At 39.9% G+C, this 17,310-nt stretch overlaps 1 protein-coding gene across 6 annotated transcripts in view; it reads left to right on the top strand.

Moving 5' to 3' along the window:
- The window catches only part of ubr5 (ubiquitin protein ligase E3 component n-recognin 5), a 140,865-nt gene extending 124,136 nt beyond the window's left edge, over nt 1-16,729 (top strand). For all 6 annotated transcript variants that reach the window (XM_080193823.1, XM_080193825.1, XM_080193822.1 and 3 more), the window contains 7 exons: nt 377-555; nt 677-761; nt 861-1,016; nt 5,274-5,387; nt 8,916-9,060; nt 10,463-10,548; nt 10,706-16,729. In XM_080193823.1, the coding sequence (XP_080049949.1) occupies nt 377-555; nt 677-761; nt 861-1,016; nt 5,274-5,387; nt 8,916-9,060; nt 10,463-10,548; nt 10,706-10,918 (978 nt within the window). In that variant the 3' untranslated portion in view covers nt 10,919-16,729. The remainder of the gene's footprint in view (nt 1-376; nt 556-676; nt 762-860; nt 1,017-5,273; nt 5,388-8,915; nt 9,061-10,462; nt 10,549-10,705) is intronic.
- Nucleotides 16,730-17,310: the final 581 nt, after the last annotated feature.

Here is a 17,310-nt window from a genome sequence, read left to right as displayed (position 1 = left end):
TGTCCCACTATCCCCATACACGCTTGTAACTAAACCTTTGAGTCTGTGTTGCTTCTCCCTATCCCTCTGTCAAATTCGTATCTTTTACTTATCCACTCATTCTGCTGTGTGTGTATACGTTGCATTTGATTGGCATCATCCTCACTGTCTGCACTCGTCCAAGTTTGGTGTCAGCATCAAATTTTGATGTTTTATTCTATTCTAATAACAAAATCATTGATGTATGTTTAAAAAAAGTTGAGTTGGCCTGCCCATATGATTCATGTACTACTGCTGCAGAGGAGAGAAAAGCAAGAATTTAATTAGCCAGGAAGTATGTAGCCCTGCTATAACTGATGCTTCTAAAAGTTATGGATGATTTTTAATTGATCTGCAGCAGGACACTAGAAAACGGCATGGTTCGAGTCGAAGTGTGGTTGATATGGAATTGGATGAGCCAGATGATGGTGATGACAATGCACCTCTCTTCTACCAGCCTGGAAAACGAGGATTCTACTCACCAAGGCCAGGCAAAAACACAGAAGCACGCCTCAATTGTTTCCGTAATATCGGCAGGTAAAACCAGATGCAACCATCTTCTGGAGTTAGACCACTAGCAGTTGTTTATGTATTGTGGTTGTTGGGATATTAGTAATTCATACTTTAATGTTATTAATATATTCTCGCATTCTTTCAGGATATTGGGTCTATGTCTATTACAAAATGAACTCTGCCCTATAACCCTAAATAGACATGTTATTAAAGTTCTGCTAGGAAGAAAGGTAAGTGCTGACTTCTATAGAATGCATTGTTTATTGATGTTTTATATTACACATACTATATTCGTTCTTCATTTTGAAAATCATTTATTAATTCTGCAGGTGAATTGGCATGATTTTGCTTTCTTTGATCATGTGATGTATGAAAGTTTACGCCAACTCATCCTCGCCTCTCAGAGCCAAGATGCATATGCGGTCTTTGCAGCAATGGACCTAGCTTTTGCTATTGATCTATGTAAAGAGGAAGGTGGAGGGCAGGTATGATGGTTTTTCAATGACTCTTTGTAATTAGTAAAACTGGTTCAATTTTAAGGAGATGAATAAAAACATGAATGTATTGTTTCTCATAACTGCATTTGCATTGTTAGGGGCAGGAGAGGTGTTAAACAGCATTAATTTCACCCCTTTCCACCCATCCATAAATAGAGAAGGGCTTTTGTTTGTTTTCTACTTTGTAAGTATTTCCTCACCCCTTGTTTTTCATGTGATCCAATTTTCTAGAAATCCCATAGCAAATTTGGGTTAGAATGAACTCAGTTGGTTTATTTGCACACATTCAAAATGGCATTTTAGCATTGCCTCCACACTTGGTCAGTAATGAGAGGGACAGAGAAAAGAAGGATTTACAATAGAGACCACGGAGAAAATCGATACTGGTTCACATGGGTTCCAGAGTCCTGAATCAAAGCCCAGTGAAGTATTCTTTCCCAAAGGTCAGCATATAATTCACTTTTTCCAGTGATAACGTCACACGATAAGACGGGCGTACAAAGATGATTGAGTTTTGTAGGTGATTGTACAGAACTTGCAGCAAAAGCAGGTTAGATGGGGCCATATGTCCAACCTGGGCTGGAGCTCCTTTAGTGCGGCCTGCTTGTCAAATGTTAAAACAGCAGACACAGCTATTCAGCCCAGCAAGGCAATATTTCTACTACTTCAAGGTGAAGGTCATGTGACTTTACCCCGCCATCATGTTTTCAACAAAGGAAACTTACTAATGATGTCTTGGCCATCATGAATTAAAATAAATGTTTGAGAGGCTGTTGTCTTTGCATCTCTGCTGCCAGACTGGATTATCAAATACAAATGGCCTTTAATGTTGCTCTCTTTGAAGTTGGACTGTGCACTCCCCAGGTAATTGTAAGTTCTCAGATAACAAGGATGTGAGATTTTTGAAACTGCTGCGTGGTTTCTTTTGTTCTGGGGACACAGACACACGGTTCCAACTATTTTAAGGATCTTTGTTCAGTTTTTAAATTTTAGAAATAGCCATATGGATATCTAATATCTTGTTCTGCAAGATGTACAGTGTGAAGTCTTAGTCCCTCATAACATATAGAGAGCATGTGCCAAATATATATACTTTAAAAGCCTTGTTTGATAGTGCACTCTAATAAATTGGCATGGTTTTGTAAATGGCATTATCACCATAGTTTGCCAAGTACTTGCTGAAGCACATGTTTTCAGGCAAATCCTTGGTTTTGTACTTAGAAACACAGAATTTAAAAACGCCAAGAACCGTAAGTTGTACAAACAAATGTGCTATAATTGTAATGCTACACACAACTATAAAAGTGATGCAGAAGATATACTGTGGATTGCCAGGATCTTGCCAAAGTTAAAGAGGGAGTAGGCTAGAGAAGTTGGATCTTCTAATTTAAACTTGCAAAATTTCTGAGAGTGGATAGCACTCTTCCTGATTAAAGTTATTTTGAGGTAAAGTGTGATCAGTTGGTTTATGCGACATGATTGTGAGATTGAAGATGTAAGTTAAACACAGAACATTACAGTGCAGTACAGGCCCTTCGGCCCTCTGTTGCGCCAACCAGTGGAACCAATCTAATGACCCTCTAACCTAAACTATTCCAATATTATCCATATGCCTATCCAATGAACATTTCAATGCCCTTAAAGTTGGTGAGTCCACTATTGCTGCAGGCAGGGCATTCCATGCCCTTATTACCCTCTGAGTAAAGAACCTACCTCTGACGTCTGTCCTATATTTATCACCCCTCAATTTAAAGCTATATTCCCCTTAAGGGGAATTAAGGAATGGAAGTAGGCCATTCAACTCTTCAAGTCTGATCCACCCACCATTCAGTTACAGCACGGCAGATTTGTACCCCCATTCCATTTAACCGCCTTTGTTCCGTAACCCTTATTGCACTTGCCTAAAAAAAATTAATGGGAGGTTAGAATGGAACTCGCCCAAACTGTTAAAACAGTCTAAAAGCCAAGAGATTAGGGAATTAGTTGCTTAAGAGAGGTTTCATTTTGAATGTTAAAGGATATGTGGATTGAGCAGTAAAATATTATTAGACTAAGTGATTCGTGTTAAGAATTTGGAGTTCATTTCTGTGCCATAGCATTGTGATTCTGCTGACTAGATGAATTCAGCATGCAGGTGGTTCATGAGCCACCAGCTGCTGTCTTTCCTGGCCTTTATTGCATGCCTCTTTGAAGTGTGTAGTGTGTACCAGGAGTTCCATGTGGCTGATTTCTTTGCTGGAAGGCAAGCCTTCTTGGATACAAGCTTGATTTTTCTCTGCAAAACTTTGCTGCTACACAACAATGCCAATTTGGACAATAGGCATGAAGGATTCAAGATATTGTTTGCACTTAGATGTCCAAGTTTGCACAAAGATGTATTGACTGATACTTGTACTTGCTCAACTGTCAATTCTGTTTCACTGCTCATTGGTATTTTTTTTACTGTTTAAATGAATTATATTGTTATTTCCTGTGCTGTGATGGTAGCTTTTTGGTCTGAGAATTTGTTCACAATTGACTCAGCTAGCTAAATAAACAACAGTAAAGATGGTTGAATCTTGCATACCTTCCTTTGCAGGCAGTGGAACAATTTGCTGAATTGTGTCGCACGGTTGAAGTCATTTTCATGAAGTGCTCATATCTTCATGGACTTGAACTTTTCATATGTCCCTTCCTCATTCTACGGGAGCCCACTCATTTATATTTGTAAAATGTAATGTTCAGAGGGCAAAGCCATGCTTATAGTCAATCAGTGAAATTGTATGCACAGCAAACACCAAAATTTACCACAATACACGTCCTTCTGTTTTTAAGAACATAAGAAATAGGAGCAGGAGTAGGCCATCTAGCCCTTCGAGCCTGCCCCGCTATTCAATAAGATCATGGCTGATCTGTCGTGGCTCAGTTCCACCTTCCCGCCCTCTCCCCGTAACCCTTAATCCCCTCTCTTATCAAAAACCCATCAACCCGTGTCTTAAAAATATTTAGCGAGGCAGCCTCCACCACTTCAATGGGCAGAGAATTCCAGAGATTCACCACCCTTTGAGTGAAGAAGTTCCTCCTCAACTCCGTTCTGAACCACCCCCCCTTTATCTTGAGGCTGTGCCCCCTAGTCCTACTGTCTTTTTTGAGCGGGAAGAGTCTCTCCACCTCTATCCTATCCATCCCATTCATCATCTTATACGTCTCAATGAGATCTCCCCTCATTCTTCTAAACTCCAACGAGTACAAGCCTAGTTTATTCAGCCTTTCCTCATAGCTCAACCCCCTCAACTCCGGTATCAGCCTAGTAAACCTCCTCTGCACTCCCTCCAAGGCCAAAATATCTTTGCGCAGGTGCGGCGCCCAAAACTGCACACAGTACTCCAGCTGCGGCCTCACCAATGCCCTATACAGCTGCAGCAAGACCTCCCTACTTTTATATTCAATCCCCCTCGCTATGAAGGCCAGCATCCCATTCGCCTTCCTGACCACCTGCTGCACCTGCAAGCTGGGTTTTTGCGACTCATGCACAAGGACCCCAAGGTCCCTCTGCACCGTCGCCTGCTGCAGTTTTTCGCCCCGTAAGTAATAGTCCGTCCTACCATTATTCCTACCAAAGTGGACCACCTCACACTTGCCAACATTAAATTCCATTTGCCATTTCCTGGCCCATTCGCCCAGCCTATCTAGATCCTTCTGCAGACTCTGCAGACTCTCCACACCCTCCGCACAATTTGCCATTCCCCCAATCTTGGTGTCGTCAGCAAATTTCGACACCCTACACTCGGTTCCCTCCTCCAGATCTTCTATATAAATGGTAAAAAGCTGAGGCCCCAGCACCGACCCCTGGGGCACTCCACTAGTCACCATCCGCCAATCCGAATAGCACCTGTTGACCCCCACTCTCTGCCTCCTATTTGACAACCAATCCTCTATCCACGCTAACGCCCTACCCCCAACTCCATGTCCCTCGACCTTCTGCAATAACCTCTTGTGAGGTACTTTGTCAAACTTTGTTTTTGATTAGATTCTTTATAAAAGTGATGTAATTAACAGTATGTCCATTGCTAACTTGCCATTGTTAAGTAAAGCTGTAGACTTTATTTTTGCTTTGAACAGTGATATTCTACTCTGCCTAAAGGAAAGGCATTTGGATCCAGTGCTTTTTTTAGATTAAAACACCACTGATTCTTGTGCTGATTTTCAGTAAATGGAATAGTTTCTATTTTTAGAAAAACATTCTGAAGACTGTTTTCTTTGCAGGTTGAACTTGTTCCTGGTGGAGCCAATATCCCAGTCACTCCTTTGAATGTTTACGAATATGTTAGGAAATATGCAGAATATCGAATGTTGGTGGTTGCTGAGCAGCCTCTTCATGTGAGTCTCTATTTCTAATGCAAATTTATTACTTTTGTTGGGAAGATCTCTTATGAAATCAATTCATTGCGGCCACAGTAAATAGAAAATTGGTTACAGTGCTGTGGAAACACTTCCTGTTGTGCAGAAAATGTGTTGCACTGATTCTTGTTAATGAGATTTGCTCAATGGTGCAAAATCTATTTGTAAGACCCCAGGTTAAAAGGATTTACACATATTATTCTGAAATCACTGTGCAGTAAGAATAATAGATATCAGGTGTTTCTTCAATTTTTAGAATAACAATTGACAAAATAATCCTTTTTTGCAGTAACTGTCGATTTAAATGTTATCCTTGCCAACTATAATTGAATGATTAGTTGAAGTGTAAGTATGAAAAAGGAGCACTGGAAAAATCAAGTGCAGCTACCTGCACCAACATTTCCCTTCCCCCACCCACCATCCCAGGAGATTTACTTTCTATAAAAACACACATTTTAAATAAATCTGAGGAATTTCATCTGATACCTGAAAATAGTCTAGCAAGCAGCAGAAAACTATTTTTAGTATCAATCTTAGTTTTGTGTCGTAAAGTGTTGATTTTGTGTAGTAAACGTGCTGCTGGATTACACATTCAGTTTGTGCTATGCAGAGATACAGAAACAATGTATAGGAGAAGATCAGGGCTATCAAACCTGAACCATAGTGTTGTGCTGCAGTTTATGTATGTTGTGTTCCATCCTTGCATCCCACTCACACAACCCAGCCTCTCAAACCCCTGGGAAGACTTGTAAAAGCGCAAGCTACTATCAATCATTTTAACATTGGGACAAAGCAGTTAACCTATAAGGTGAGGAATTTCCCCAATCAAACAAATCCCAGGGAATACAGTGATTGAGTTGGCCCTCAGCTACATTTTAGACACTGTGATGGCAGCCACAAGGAACATAACTTCAAACAGGGTCTTTACTACCTTCTGTCACAGTCGTCATGCCGTATATCTATGATCTCTTCAAGCCAACTGACTCCACCACTTTCTCAAGGATAGGACTATTCACATCCCGTGAAGGAAAAAAACGTACTTGGTTCTGACCCCTGTATATTTGTATCTTGACTCTGTGTGAAACGATCATTGACCCCTGTTAAATATAAATACTACACTCACTAAATGCCATCCCCTGATTTTTAAACATTCTCTCGTTGGGACCAGTAGCCCGATCTGTTGAGGCTCTGTGGCCTGGATTATGTTTGCATTAATGTTAACATCTTTTGCTTCTGCGTACAGTGTAGCATTGGTAATGCAGCACTGTCTTCAGTTGCAAAAGAAATACGTTTTGAGGAATGCCTTAAAGGGGAAAGGAGTTCGGGGATGGATTTCCAAGGCTTTGAATCTTGTCAACTGAGGGTAGGGTGACCAATGTCAGTATAATTGATGGTAAGCTGACATATCACTTAAATTGTTGTGATGAAAACAAATTGAACCAAAATGCCTCCATAATGTTTTGAAAATAGTTCTGCCCTTTTTATCTAATTGTAAAGTGTAGATTTTTAAACACCCCTCTCTACCCCCATCCCCAATCTCCCCAGAATAAAGAAAACCTCATTACTGTAACACCAAAACCATTTCTGCTGTAATTCAGGCATAGGAGACCATTTTAATTCTTGCCTGGATAATCTCACTTGCCCAAGTCCTGCACTTGGCTTCAGGCTTAGCTGAACCCTGATTTGAGAAAGCTGACAAAAACAACTTTGCTCCTTCTAGCTGCCTTTTACACGTGCAAGTAGATAACTTGCTGATAAGCTTTTTACTTTGCTTTTTGCCTGTTCTTTATGCAAGTTGAGAAGCCTAGCAGAGCAGAGTAGTGCTATTGCTCAACAGTCTTGACTCTTTTGACATGTTTTGATGATTGGGGATCATGCCAGTGTTTTTAATGGATAATTAAATTCTACTCCCAATCTAGTTCTCTTAGGCCTCCAGTTTTTGAGACTCAGAGCTGAGCTGTGCTTTTTTTGACATCAGTGGCAAAACATTTTTCTCTGTTTACCCATGGTCCCATCCACCTAGTTTATTTCACAAGGTCCTGCATTTAGTAGAATGGCAAGTTACATTCCCTTTCACATTCCTAGAATGTCCCAAAGGGATTCACATTAGTCATTCCATGGTGATTCTACTTCCAAAAAGCCACAATTCACAAAGTAATACCACTCATAAAATGTGTTTGCATAACTCTTCTTAGCAAGTTTCCTGTTTCTTCTGTTGAAAGTATTGACTCTACTTTGATATGGTTCCATGTGCATTTGGCATCCTTCAGCCCCGTATTGTTAGTTGGCACTCACATTCCTAAAGTGAGTGTCAGCAGTGTACCAAGCTTTGTCATTTTCACAATCAACACCATTCTCACCTCATTCTACATCCACGTGTTCTTAGGGTAGCAATCAGAAAATGGAACGCTGCTAGTGATGTTAGCTCAGCAGAAGATTGACTGTGTGTAGATCATGATTTGAGTTTAAGAATCCTCTTTGAATTTGTACCAAGCGCTGGCATTGCCATCCCATGAAAGATTAAATGAAAAAAAAAAGCTTTGAAGTGATCGGTTTTGTTTTGCATCTCCCTGCTTAAAGCAAAATGTTCAATCTTTAGAATTCCAAACAAATTATACAAAGTAATTTTAGTAACTGGGAAAGGTTATTACAAATGAATAAATTTGCTTAATGACATAGTTTGAAGTTTATATAGCTGAGTTAAACTCTGAGCCAAAAGCAGCAGCTTGTTTCCAGATTGGAACTTTAAAGGAAAGCGCACTGCGTAGAAAAAAGAGTAGGGACATGCTATTTCTGCTGGGCTATAAAGAGAATGTGGGTGTTACCTTATTGCGTTTTGGGATTCAAAGACCAAGATGTAACTTAAAAACAAGAATTTAAAAAAATGCATCGTGGTGATAGTTGGGCAAAGATCTTCAGAAACTTTCACAAAACCACTTCCTGACCAGTACCAGCAAGTCCAATGCAACAATTTACGAACAGGATTTTACATGTTTGCACAGACTAATTCAGTGCTAATTGTTGATGTACAAAAATGACCAGAAGTTATGACCATGAGAAATTGGACAAAACATGCATGCTTGCTATATTTCTAATATAACGGGAGACCTCTCATAATATTGCATATAAGGATTCAAGATTTACTTTCTAGTGAAGTGGAGTCAGAACTTGGAAAATAATTGTGCCACAGCTTGCTATTATCACTTCATATTTCTGTAATTAAAATAGAAGCTACCTATGTAAACCTCTTCTACTCGTAATCCCCTCACCAGTAACCTAGACTGACGCATCAAACTGAGGAAGTATTGCATTGTCAGGTACCTTTTTTTTTGAATGAGATGTTGGCCCAAGGCTCAAGCTGCTGTCAAGACTTCACTAGAATCATCCTTTCTGGGTTAAATTATACTTTTAAAATGCTGCAATTTGTACAACTTCAGTGATCACAATTGCTTTTTTATTATATATAACATATATTGCTGTCAGTAATAATGTTTTGCTGAATTACAGGCTATGCGGAAAGGACTGCTGGATGTACTTCCTAAAAATTCACTAGAAGATCTAACAGCAGAAGATTTTAGGCTCTTGGTCAATGGATGTGGTGAAGTGAATGTTCAGATGTTGATTAGTTACACGTCTTTCAACGATGAGTCTGGTATGGGACATCTATCTGCTTGGGTTTAAGTGTGGGAAACTGAGATGAACGAATATTCCTAACTTTTCTAACTATTGGATACTAGTTGTGTAAGAACAACAAATGCAATGGGGAAGATGGTGGCAGAGTGGTAATGTCACTGGGCTAGTAATCCAGGTGCCCAAGCTTATATTTGTGACACTGGTTCAAATCCTACCACAACAGTTGGCGACATTTGAACTAAATTAATAAAATTTAAAATTGAAAGTTACTTTCCCTAATGGTGACCACGAAACCATTGTTGGTTGTCAGAAACATTAAAGAACCGTCTGGTTCTTTAATGCCCTTTAGGGAAGGAAACCTAGTGTCCTTACCCGCTCTGGCCAACAGGTGACTCTGGGTCCACTGTAAGGTTATTGTTCTGAAATGGCCTAGAAAAGGCAGATCAAAGGCAATCGGGGATGGGTACCAAATGCTGGCATTGCCATCCCATAAAAGAATAAGTGAATAAAAATATAGTTTGAATTTGATGAATTCTCTTTTGCATCACCCTATTTGAAGCACAATATTCAACCTTTAGAATTTCAAAAAGTCATGCAAAGTAATTTTAGGAATTGGGAAGAACTATTACAAATGAACAAATTTGCTTAATGGATTAGTGAAGATTAAATTTGTATTTTCTGTTCATCTCCAGGGTAGCATTTTGTCCTAAACTGTCCCTCAAAACAGAGACTCATAAAACTTTACAGGCTTGCCAGGGAAGCGTGGCTGGAATTTCTATCTTCCTGATGGGAAAGCATCTGACCATTTTGGGGTGCTTTGCTGTTACCTTTGTTCTGCCACTTACATGTTCTGGTCTTTTAATGGGCTGGTATTGGCACCATTCTTAGCCATGATCATCACCATTTACATTTCCTTTGTCTTTTTGTCTGTCGTCTTTGTAAAACCTCCTTCACCCTACCCGTGTATTTATCATCCTATTTTCCATTGTCTTCAGCTCTGACAAAGGGTCATCAGGACTCAATGCTGGCTCTATTCTAAGTCTAGAAATCCTGTCAGACCTGTGATTTTCCAGCACTTTCTATTTTTGATTGTGACCGTTTGGGGAATGGGAGAGCATTCCCCTTCTGGATCTTTGAAATTGAGCTTAATTATAGGAATTGCTGACAGCCTGTGGAATTGCCTTTCTACTGGTTGCTTCAGTACATGTCAATACTATAGTCTCTTCACCTGTAGACATTGTTTGTCTCCAGTAAATGGTATTGCCCCACAGGAGTCAGAATGTTACGTCCTTTCTCACCTGTGACGTCTAAAGTTGAGCCTTTTAGAAGAAGCATTCTAAGCAATTCAGACATGGGTTAATATTTCAGGCTGGTTCCAGGCACATGAATGTAATGTTTTAACACTTGCTTTGTTGCAACAGGGGAAAATGCTGAGAAATTACTACAATTCAAGCGGTGGTTCTGGTCCATTGTCGAGAAGATGAGCATGACAGAAAGACAAGATCTGGTATGACTCTCGATTGTTCCTTTAAATTGGTCTTGGAAAGTTTGGTGATATGAATTTTAACCGGGGAAAAGTGCATTTAAAGTTGGTTGTACAAGCTAGAGGAATGAGTTATTTTGATGAGTTTGCTGATGGGTGTGAATGGTTTTCTTTATTTTAGGTTTACTTCTGGACCTCAAGCCCATCGTTGCCTGCCAGTGAGGAAGGTTTCCAGCCAATGCCGTCAATCACCATTAGACCACCCGATGATCAGCATCTTCCAACTGCAAATACTTGCATTTCGCGTCTATACGTCCCACTTTATTCCTCCAAACAGATTCTCAAACAAAAACTGTTACTAGCCATTAAGACAAAGAACTTTGGTTTTGTGTAGAGTATAATAAAATGTGTGTATTGTGTGTAATAATATAACTAGGTCCAGGTTTTGTAGATTAATTTTTTCATTTGTCTATAAAATTTATGGAAGTTAATGCTGTCACACACCTGGAGGTTCAGTGGTGGTAAACATTCCTGTATTTGGCTTGTAGCTGAAAGTCCAAACCACAGGCTGTAGTGGCTTTGACCGTAACCTCCTAGGCTTTGGCTAGTCAGTAACCTGTTAGCCTAACCCCAGCCAAAGATGACAGCAGATCATGTATTGTTACACTGTGATTATGGTCATTTGGCCTAGGAGAACTGAAAATGTTTCTGAAATTTCACTGCTGCCTTTGTCAAAAAGTTTCATCAAAGGTTCTTGTATAGAGGGAAGTAGGGAAATCCGAATAAAACAAGAGAATGCTTTACATTTTGTGTGTGACTATTAAACCTGATGGGAAAAGCCCTTTCGTTCGCCTCATCCATTCATCATTGGGTAAATTTTAAATTAAATGTTATGATTTCTTAATTTTAAGAGGTGAAATATATTCTGTTCCTCCTTCTGACAATGCATTGTTCAACTGATCGAAAACTGGTACACAGATCTCCTCCCTTAATTTATAAGGATATTTAGTTTGGTATTGACAGTACATTTCAGTCACAAAATGTAAAACTGAGCCTTGCTATTGCATAGGTTGTACAGTATGCTTCTGTTTATCCAAACTACTTATGAAAATCATTGGTTTGGATAATCACGTTAAGTTTAACAAATATGGTTTATTAAATTGAGGTTCCAAATATCAAAGTGTACTGTACCAAAGAGTTGGCAAACCAGTGCACATGTGGAAAAGTGCATTTTTGTATTAAAATAAAAGAAATTTGCGTTCATTGTACTGCTGCAGTCCATACACTCCGTTGCTTCCTTCATTCTCATATTTAGTATTAGAAAACGTATTCCCCTCCTTCTGTGACAACCAACAACTCATTAGTGTTGCAATGTTTAATGCACTTTCTGATGTGTGCAAGAGAGATAAAATGGGAGTAATCAAACCTTTTCTGTAATCTACAATAAGTATACAAGCTAATTGCATCTGCGTGGTCTATAAATAATACATGGCCCTTGTGTAATAGAAAAAATGATACCATATTGATCCTCCTTGTTAGAGCATCACTGTTAGTCTTGCCCACATATGCTGATGACAGCTTTTATTTTCTATCTCCCATCTCACACTTGTAGAAATTAGTCTTTTGGACGATTGAAACTTGGGTTCCACAGGCTGCATATTTAAATTAATGCTGATTGAAACTTTATCTTTAAGTTCCTAATTATTGACCCTGGAACCTCCCGAGAAGCATTACTGAACACTTGTTCATTCGCGGGCCAACCTCATCTCATAAACTGCAAAACTATGACAATGCTGAAGGCCAATCTAAATCCACCAGGTAGTGTTAGCATCCTTGTCCACCCTAAATAGATCCTCTTATTTTCATCCTAAGGCTTTGCACTGGGGCATGATTTTTTTTGTTGCTTTAAGTGGACTTTTACGCACGTTAATGAACAGTTTTATACATTTTCAAGCTGGGGCTCGTGGAAAACTTGTTGGAGTATGTACTCATTTTTTGCCAAGGGGCCTTAAAGCAAACATTGCATTGATTGCTGACAATAGTATTGTTCCTATTCTGAGAGAAGATGAAGTAAGTGGTAAATGGTGCTTAGTTAACTCTTAAAGGTCTTAATCTGTAAATGAAAATTGAGATTTTTAGGGAGGGAAAGGTGTTTCAGAGTTTTGAGGTTCGGGGAAAGATATGCAAGACACACTGATGTGGAGATGCCGGCATTGAACTGGGGTGGACACAGTAAGAAGGCTCACAACACCGGGTTAAAGTCCAACAAGTTTATTTAGAATCATGAGCTTTTGGAGCGATGCTCTTCATCAAGTGAGTCCTCGCTTGAGGAAGAAGCAGCGCTCCGAAAGGTCCTGATTACAAATAAACCTTTTGGACTTTAACCTGGTGTTGTGAGACTTCTTGCAAAGAGGCAGCTTAAAGGTGAAATAATTACCTCTTCTGTGTCTTATGTAGGAATGCAGATGAAATACTTGGGGACAACATTAGAGCATTACATTGTGTTTAAACTTACCTATTGGAGTTAGAGGTTGTGGTGCACTCCAGGAATTGAACATGCAATGAAATACAAGATTATATATAAATACAAATTGTTGTTGCCTCAGTACTGCAATACTTCATTGTCACATGCAACCCTTTGAGATATTAAAGTTGCTTTTGTGATGCAAATGAATGCTAAATTATCCTACAGCGTGGTTCAAACAACACCTTTCCCATGTTAACTAGCCAGGTATCCACTTGCTGTTCATGGGATCATGCCATGCCAGGATATCATTCTGTTACATGGTGATTCATTATGTATTGGGATGTTCTAGAGAAAGTGGGTAGGTGATACAAGAAGATTGTTCAAGCCTGCTTTAGCTCAGTAATGAATTAATTCCCTTGTTGAAGATGCACATTAAGGAAGGGGGCACTTTTTTCAATTTGTGTGATTTTTAGTTTTGGCTATTTTCTGCCAAAACATGTCTGGAATTCAAAATCTCCTGCAAACCATTTGAAGTTCTTGAAGCAGTTTTTGCAATGAGAATGTTGAGTTCAATTTGAATCAAAGGTGAGCACTTCAAGACCTGATTAGCTGCTGCTGCCTCATGTAAAGATCTACAAGTTTTACAACAGGTGGCTGACATCCTTTCGGCGCAACAAAAACCATAGCATCTCTACAGCGTCCCTACAGTGGCCATTCGGTCCACCGAGTCTGTGCCAACTCTCGAATGAGCGTCTGAACGTGACCCTCCCCTCTGCCCTAAGTTCATAACCCAGCCAATCCACCTAACCTGCACACCTTTGGGAGCAAACAAGAGCACCTGCAGGAAGCCCATGTAGACATGGGGAGAATGCACAATCTGCACACAAACACTCACCCAAGGCTGAAATTGAACCTGGGTCCATGGTGGTGTGAGGCAGCAGTGATAACGATTGTGCCACCGTGTTGCCCATACACTATTTAATAGTGAGAACAGTGATAAACAACCCTCATGAGTAAATCTCCAGCTGGACAGTCAGCTTTCTGTACAAACGTCCAGAAGTGAGTGACATGGTGTCTCTGTGGGATTGGGTGGGGGGCAGTCGCTGAGGCTTTGTTGTTGAAGCTAGAATAGGAAAGCAGCTATTGGATTGCTCATGACTTTGTTAATGTGCCTAAATCAAACGTGGTTATCTGGCATTTAATTCTTTAAAAAACACACTAACCCAAAGCATTGTGCCTGCAGTGGTATTCAGATGGAGGGTCAGAAATGATACAGTCCCTGATACCTTGGCACTAGACATTACTGACCCATCTGCAAGTAGTTTGGGGGAGTGGGGGTGTGGATGGAATTGGATATATTGTAGCCATTGACATCCTCCGGCTGTTGCAAAGCATTGCGTAGTCCATAAATTACCTTGGAATTGTAGTTATTTAATTTTTTTATGTTCAGGGCCTGTTAGGCAGTTTATTAATCACTTGCCATGCATTGGCTGCCCCAATGCTGGTAAAGCACGCCACCTTCTTGAACATTGCCCAGGATTAAACAGTTTGTCAGTTTGGACTGTTTTGCAAAAACCAGTACCTGAACTTGTTTCTATGACTACTAGCAGACCAGTGCTATATTGGTACTTCACACAGTTACCAGCTTTTTAAGCAACTTCCTGATTAAGTGAGATCTAAGGCACTTGCCCAACCCACAAACTAAACCTGTTAAAAGATTAATTGCCAGATTGCAGAATTGACTGGGGAAATGTTCAGAAAGGGGTGCTGCAATGGTGGGACTGGAGGACCTTGATGGAAATAAATGGGAGAGATATAAAATAGCCCACAATTATCTGCCTTGCAAAAAGTCAAGATTCATCTCACTCACTTTACACCCACAGGGATATGAGCAGTAAGTTTGTAGGTGACACAAAAATTTGTGGTTTAGTAAATAGTGAGGAGAGAAACCTTCAATTATAGGCTCAGGTGGGCAGAGCAGTGACAGATGGAATTTAACCCTGAAAAGTGAGAGAGTGCATTTTGGGAGGATTAACAGAACAAGAGAATACACAGAGGACTAGAGGGACTTTGGGGTGGATATCCAAAGATCCTTCAAGGAAGCAGGACAGGTTGATAAGATGGTTAAGAAGGCACATGGGATTCTCACCTTTTATTAGTGAAGGTGTAGAATGTGAGAGCAGGGAAGTTATGATGAAGCTGTATAAAGCACTCAGTACTGTGTACACTTCTGTTCACTACATTATAGGAAGGACATGATTGCACTAGAAAAGGTGCAGAGGCGATTCATCATGGTGTTACCTGGGCTGGAGTGTTTCAGCTAAGAGGAGAGACTTGTTTTCCTTGGAGAGAGAATGCTGAGGGGGGAATCTGATGAAGGTATACAAAATTGAGGGATATAGGTAGAGTAGATGGGAAGAAACCATTTTCGTTAGAGGGGTCAATAACCTGGGGCATAGATTTAAGGCAAGAGGCATGACGTTCAGAGGGGATTTGAAGAAAAGATATTTTCACCCAGAGGGTGGTGGGAATCTGAATTTCACTGCCTGAAAGGATGGTGGAGGCAGGTACCCTCACATTTAAAAGCATTTAGATGAGTACTTGAAATGCCAGAGCATGCAAGGCTATGGAAAATTGGATTAGAATAGATAGGTGCTTGGTGGCCAGCATACAATGATGGGTTGGAGAGCCTCTTTCAGTGCTGTAATGCTCTGACTCCAAGGGAGCTTCGTGTACACTGGAGGTTAAGCATCATACTGAATTTGGGCTGTTTCCGTATCTTTGTCAATGGCAGTACTTTTGTACTGGTGGTCAGGTTCTTGATTACATTTGGCTAAGTTTTTTTTAACACTATCCATGATGTTTTTTTCCACAATTTAAAAGTCCGAAGGAAGCCAAGAAGCGATATCTAAGATGCTGACCTTGACGTATGTGCTTGAAGTAGATTGTTCTGTTAAACACAGGCTCGTAATGTGTTGAATGCCATCTTTGATTTGAATGCTCCCCGTCTGTTTGATCTTGAAAAGAATGGAATGAATGGTGTTGTTCATTTTGTTCAGATGAGATTATCAGACAATACAAGAAGCATGAAAAGCTCATACATTAATACTTCATCGTGGTGATGCCACCTTTGCTGCTGAAAATTTCACATAGCTGATCGTTACTGTGGAACTGTCAGACAATGTGAACGGAGGCAGACTCCTTCTTGTACTAGTGTTGGCTATTGACACCCAGAATTAGTACATACTTTCCAGAATAACCAACAATGATGTCTATTCCAAAAATAGGAAAAAGGTACATATTTGGAAGTTTGCTACTCAAAAGTGCAGAATTCTGGTCAATTAAGGAATTAGAAAAAATGTTTTCATTCATAGCTGATATTTATGAAAGGCGTGTAAGACGTTTTGGGTGTATCTTGGCTGTTATCTGAGGAGCAGTGATGCTGATCAGAAGGTGGTCCATGTGTCCAGGAATGTACCTGGACTACTGTCCAATACAATAATGTAACGGGTATAATAATAGGATCCTTTTGTGATCCGAATGGGATATCATGTCATTCTCTGTTCTTCTACAACTTTTTCAAAACCAGTTTGCAACATATAGCAAGACACGATCATTATCTGCTTTTACACGAGTTAAAATACAGTCTATTGGTCAAAAAGGATTCTACTCAGTCTTATTCTCACTTGTGTCCTTGGAAAATAGGGGAAAAAATAAAGAGCTACATGTTCTAACTTTTATGTGTGTTTGTTGCTTACTTTTATCATTTACTTTCAGAATTCCTCTACACCAAACTTATAGTTCCAGGCAGGCCTACATTACACTTCCAATTGTACCTAGACAATCTCATCCCTTTATCAACAAGGAGTTGTAGCATTAACTTTAATGGGTTTTTTCCCCCCTTAATTTGTTCATTGTATGTGGGAATTGCTAGCAAGGAGTGTTTCTTTTCTCCATCCTTAATGAGTCATTGAATTGTTGAAATTCTGGATTAATAGTCTAACGATAATACCTCTTGGGGAGACGATGGTTAGTAGCATCGCATGACTATTAATCCAGAAACTCAGCTAATGTTCTGGGGACCCAGGTTTGAATCCTGCCACGGCAGATGGTGGAATTTGAATTCAATTTAAAAAATCTGGAATTAAGAATCTACTGATGACCATGAAGTCATTGTCGATTGCTGGAAGAACCCATCCAATTCAAGTATGTCCTTTAAGGAAGGAAATCTGCTGTCCTTACCTGGTCTGGCTTACACCAATGTGGTTGACACTCAACTGCCCATCTGAAATGGGTGGGCAATAAATGCTCGCCCTGTC

Source organism: Carcharhinus amblyrhynchos, chromosome 8 (assembly GCF_965287045.1).
Source record: "Carcharhinus amblyrhynchos chromosome 8, sCarAmb.v2.hapA, whole genome shotgun sequence".
Taxonomy (NCBI): domain Eukaryota; kingdom Metazoa; phylum Chordata; class Chondrichthyes; order Carcharhiniformes; family Carcharhinidae; genus Carcharhinus; species Carcharhinus amblyrhynchos.
This window is presented reverse-complemented; position numbering and strand designations above follow the sequence as displayed.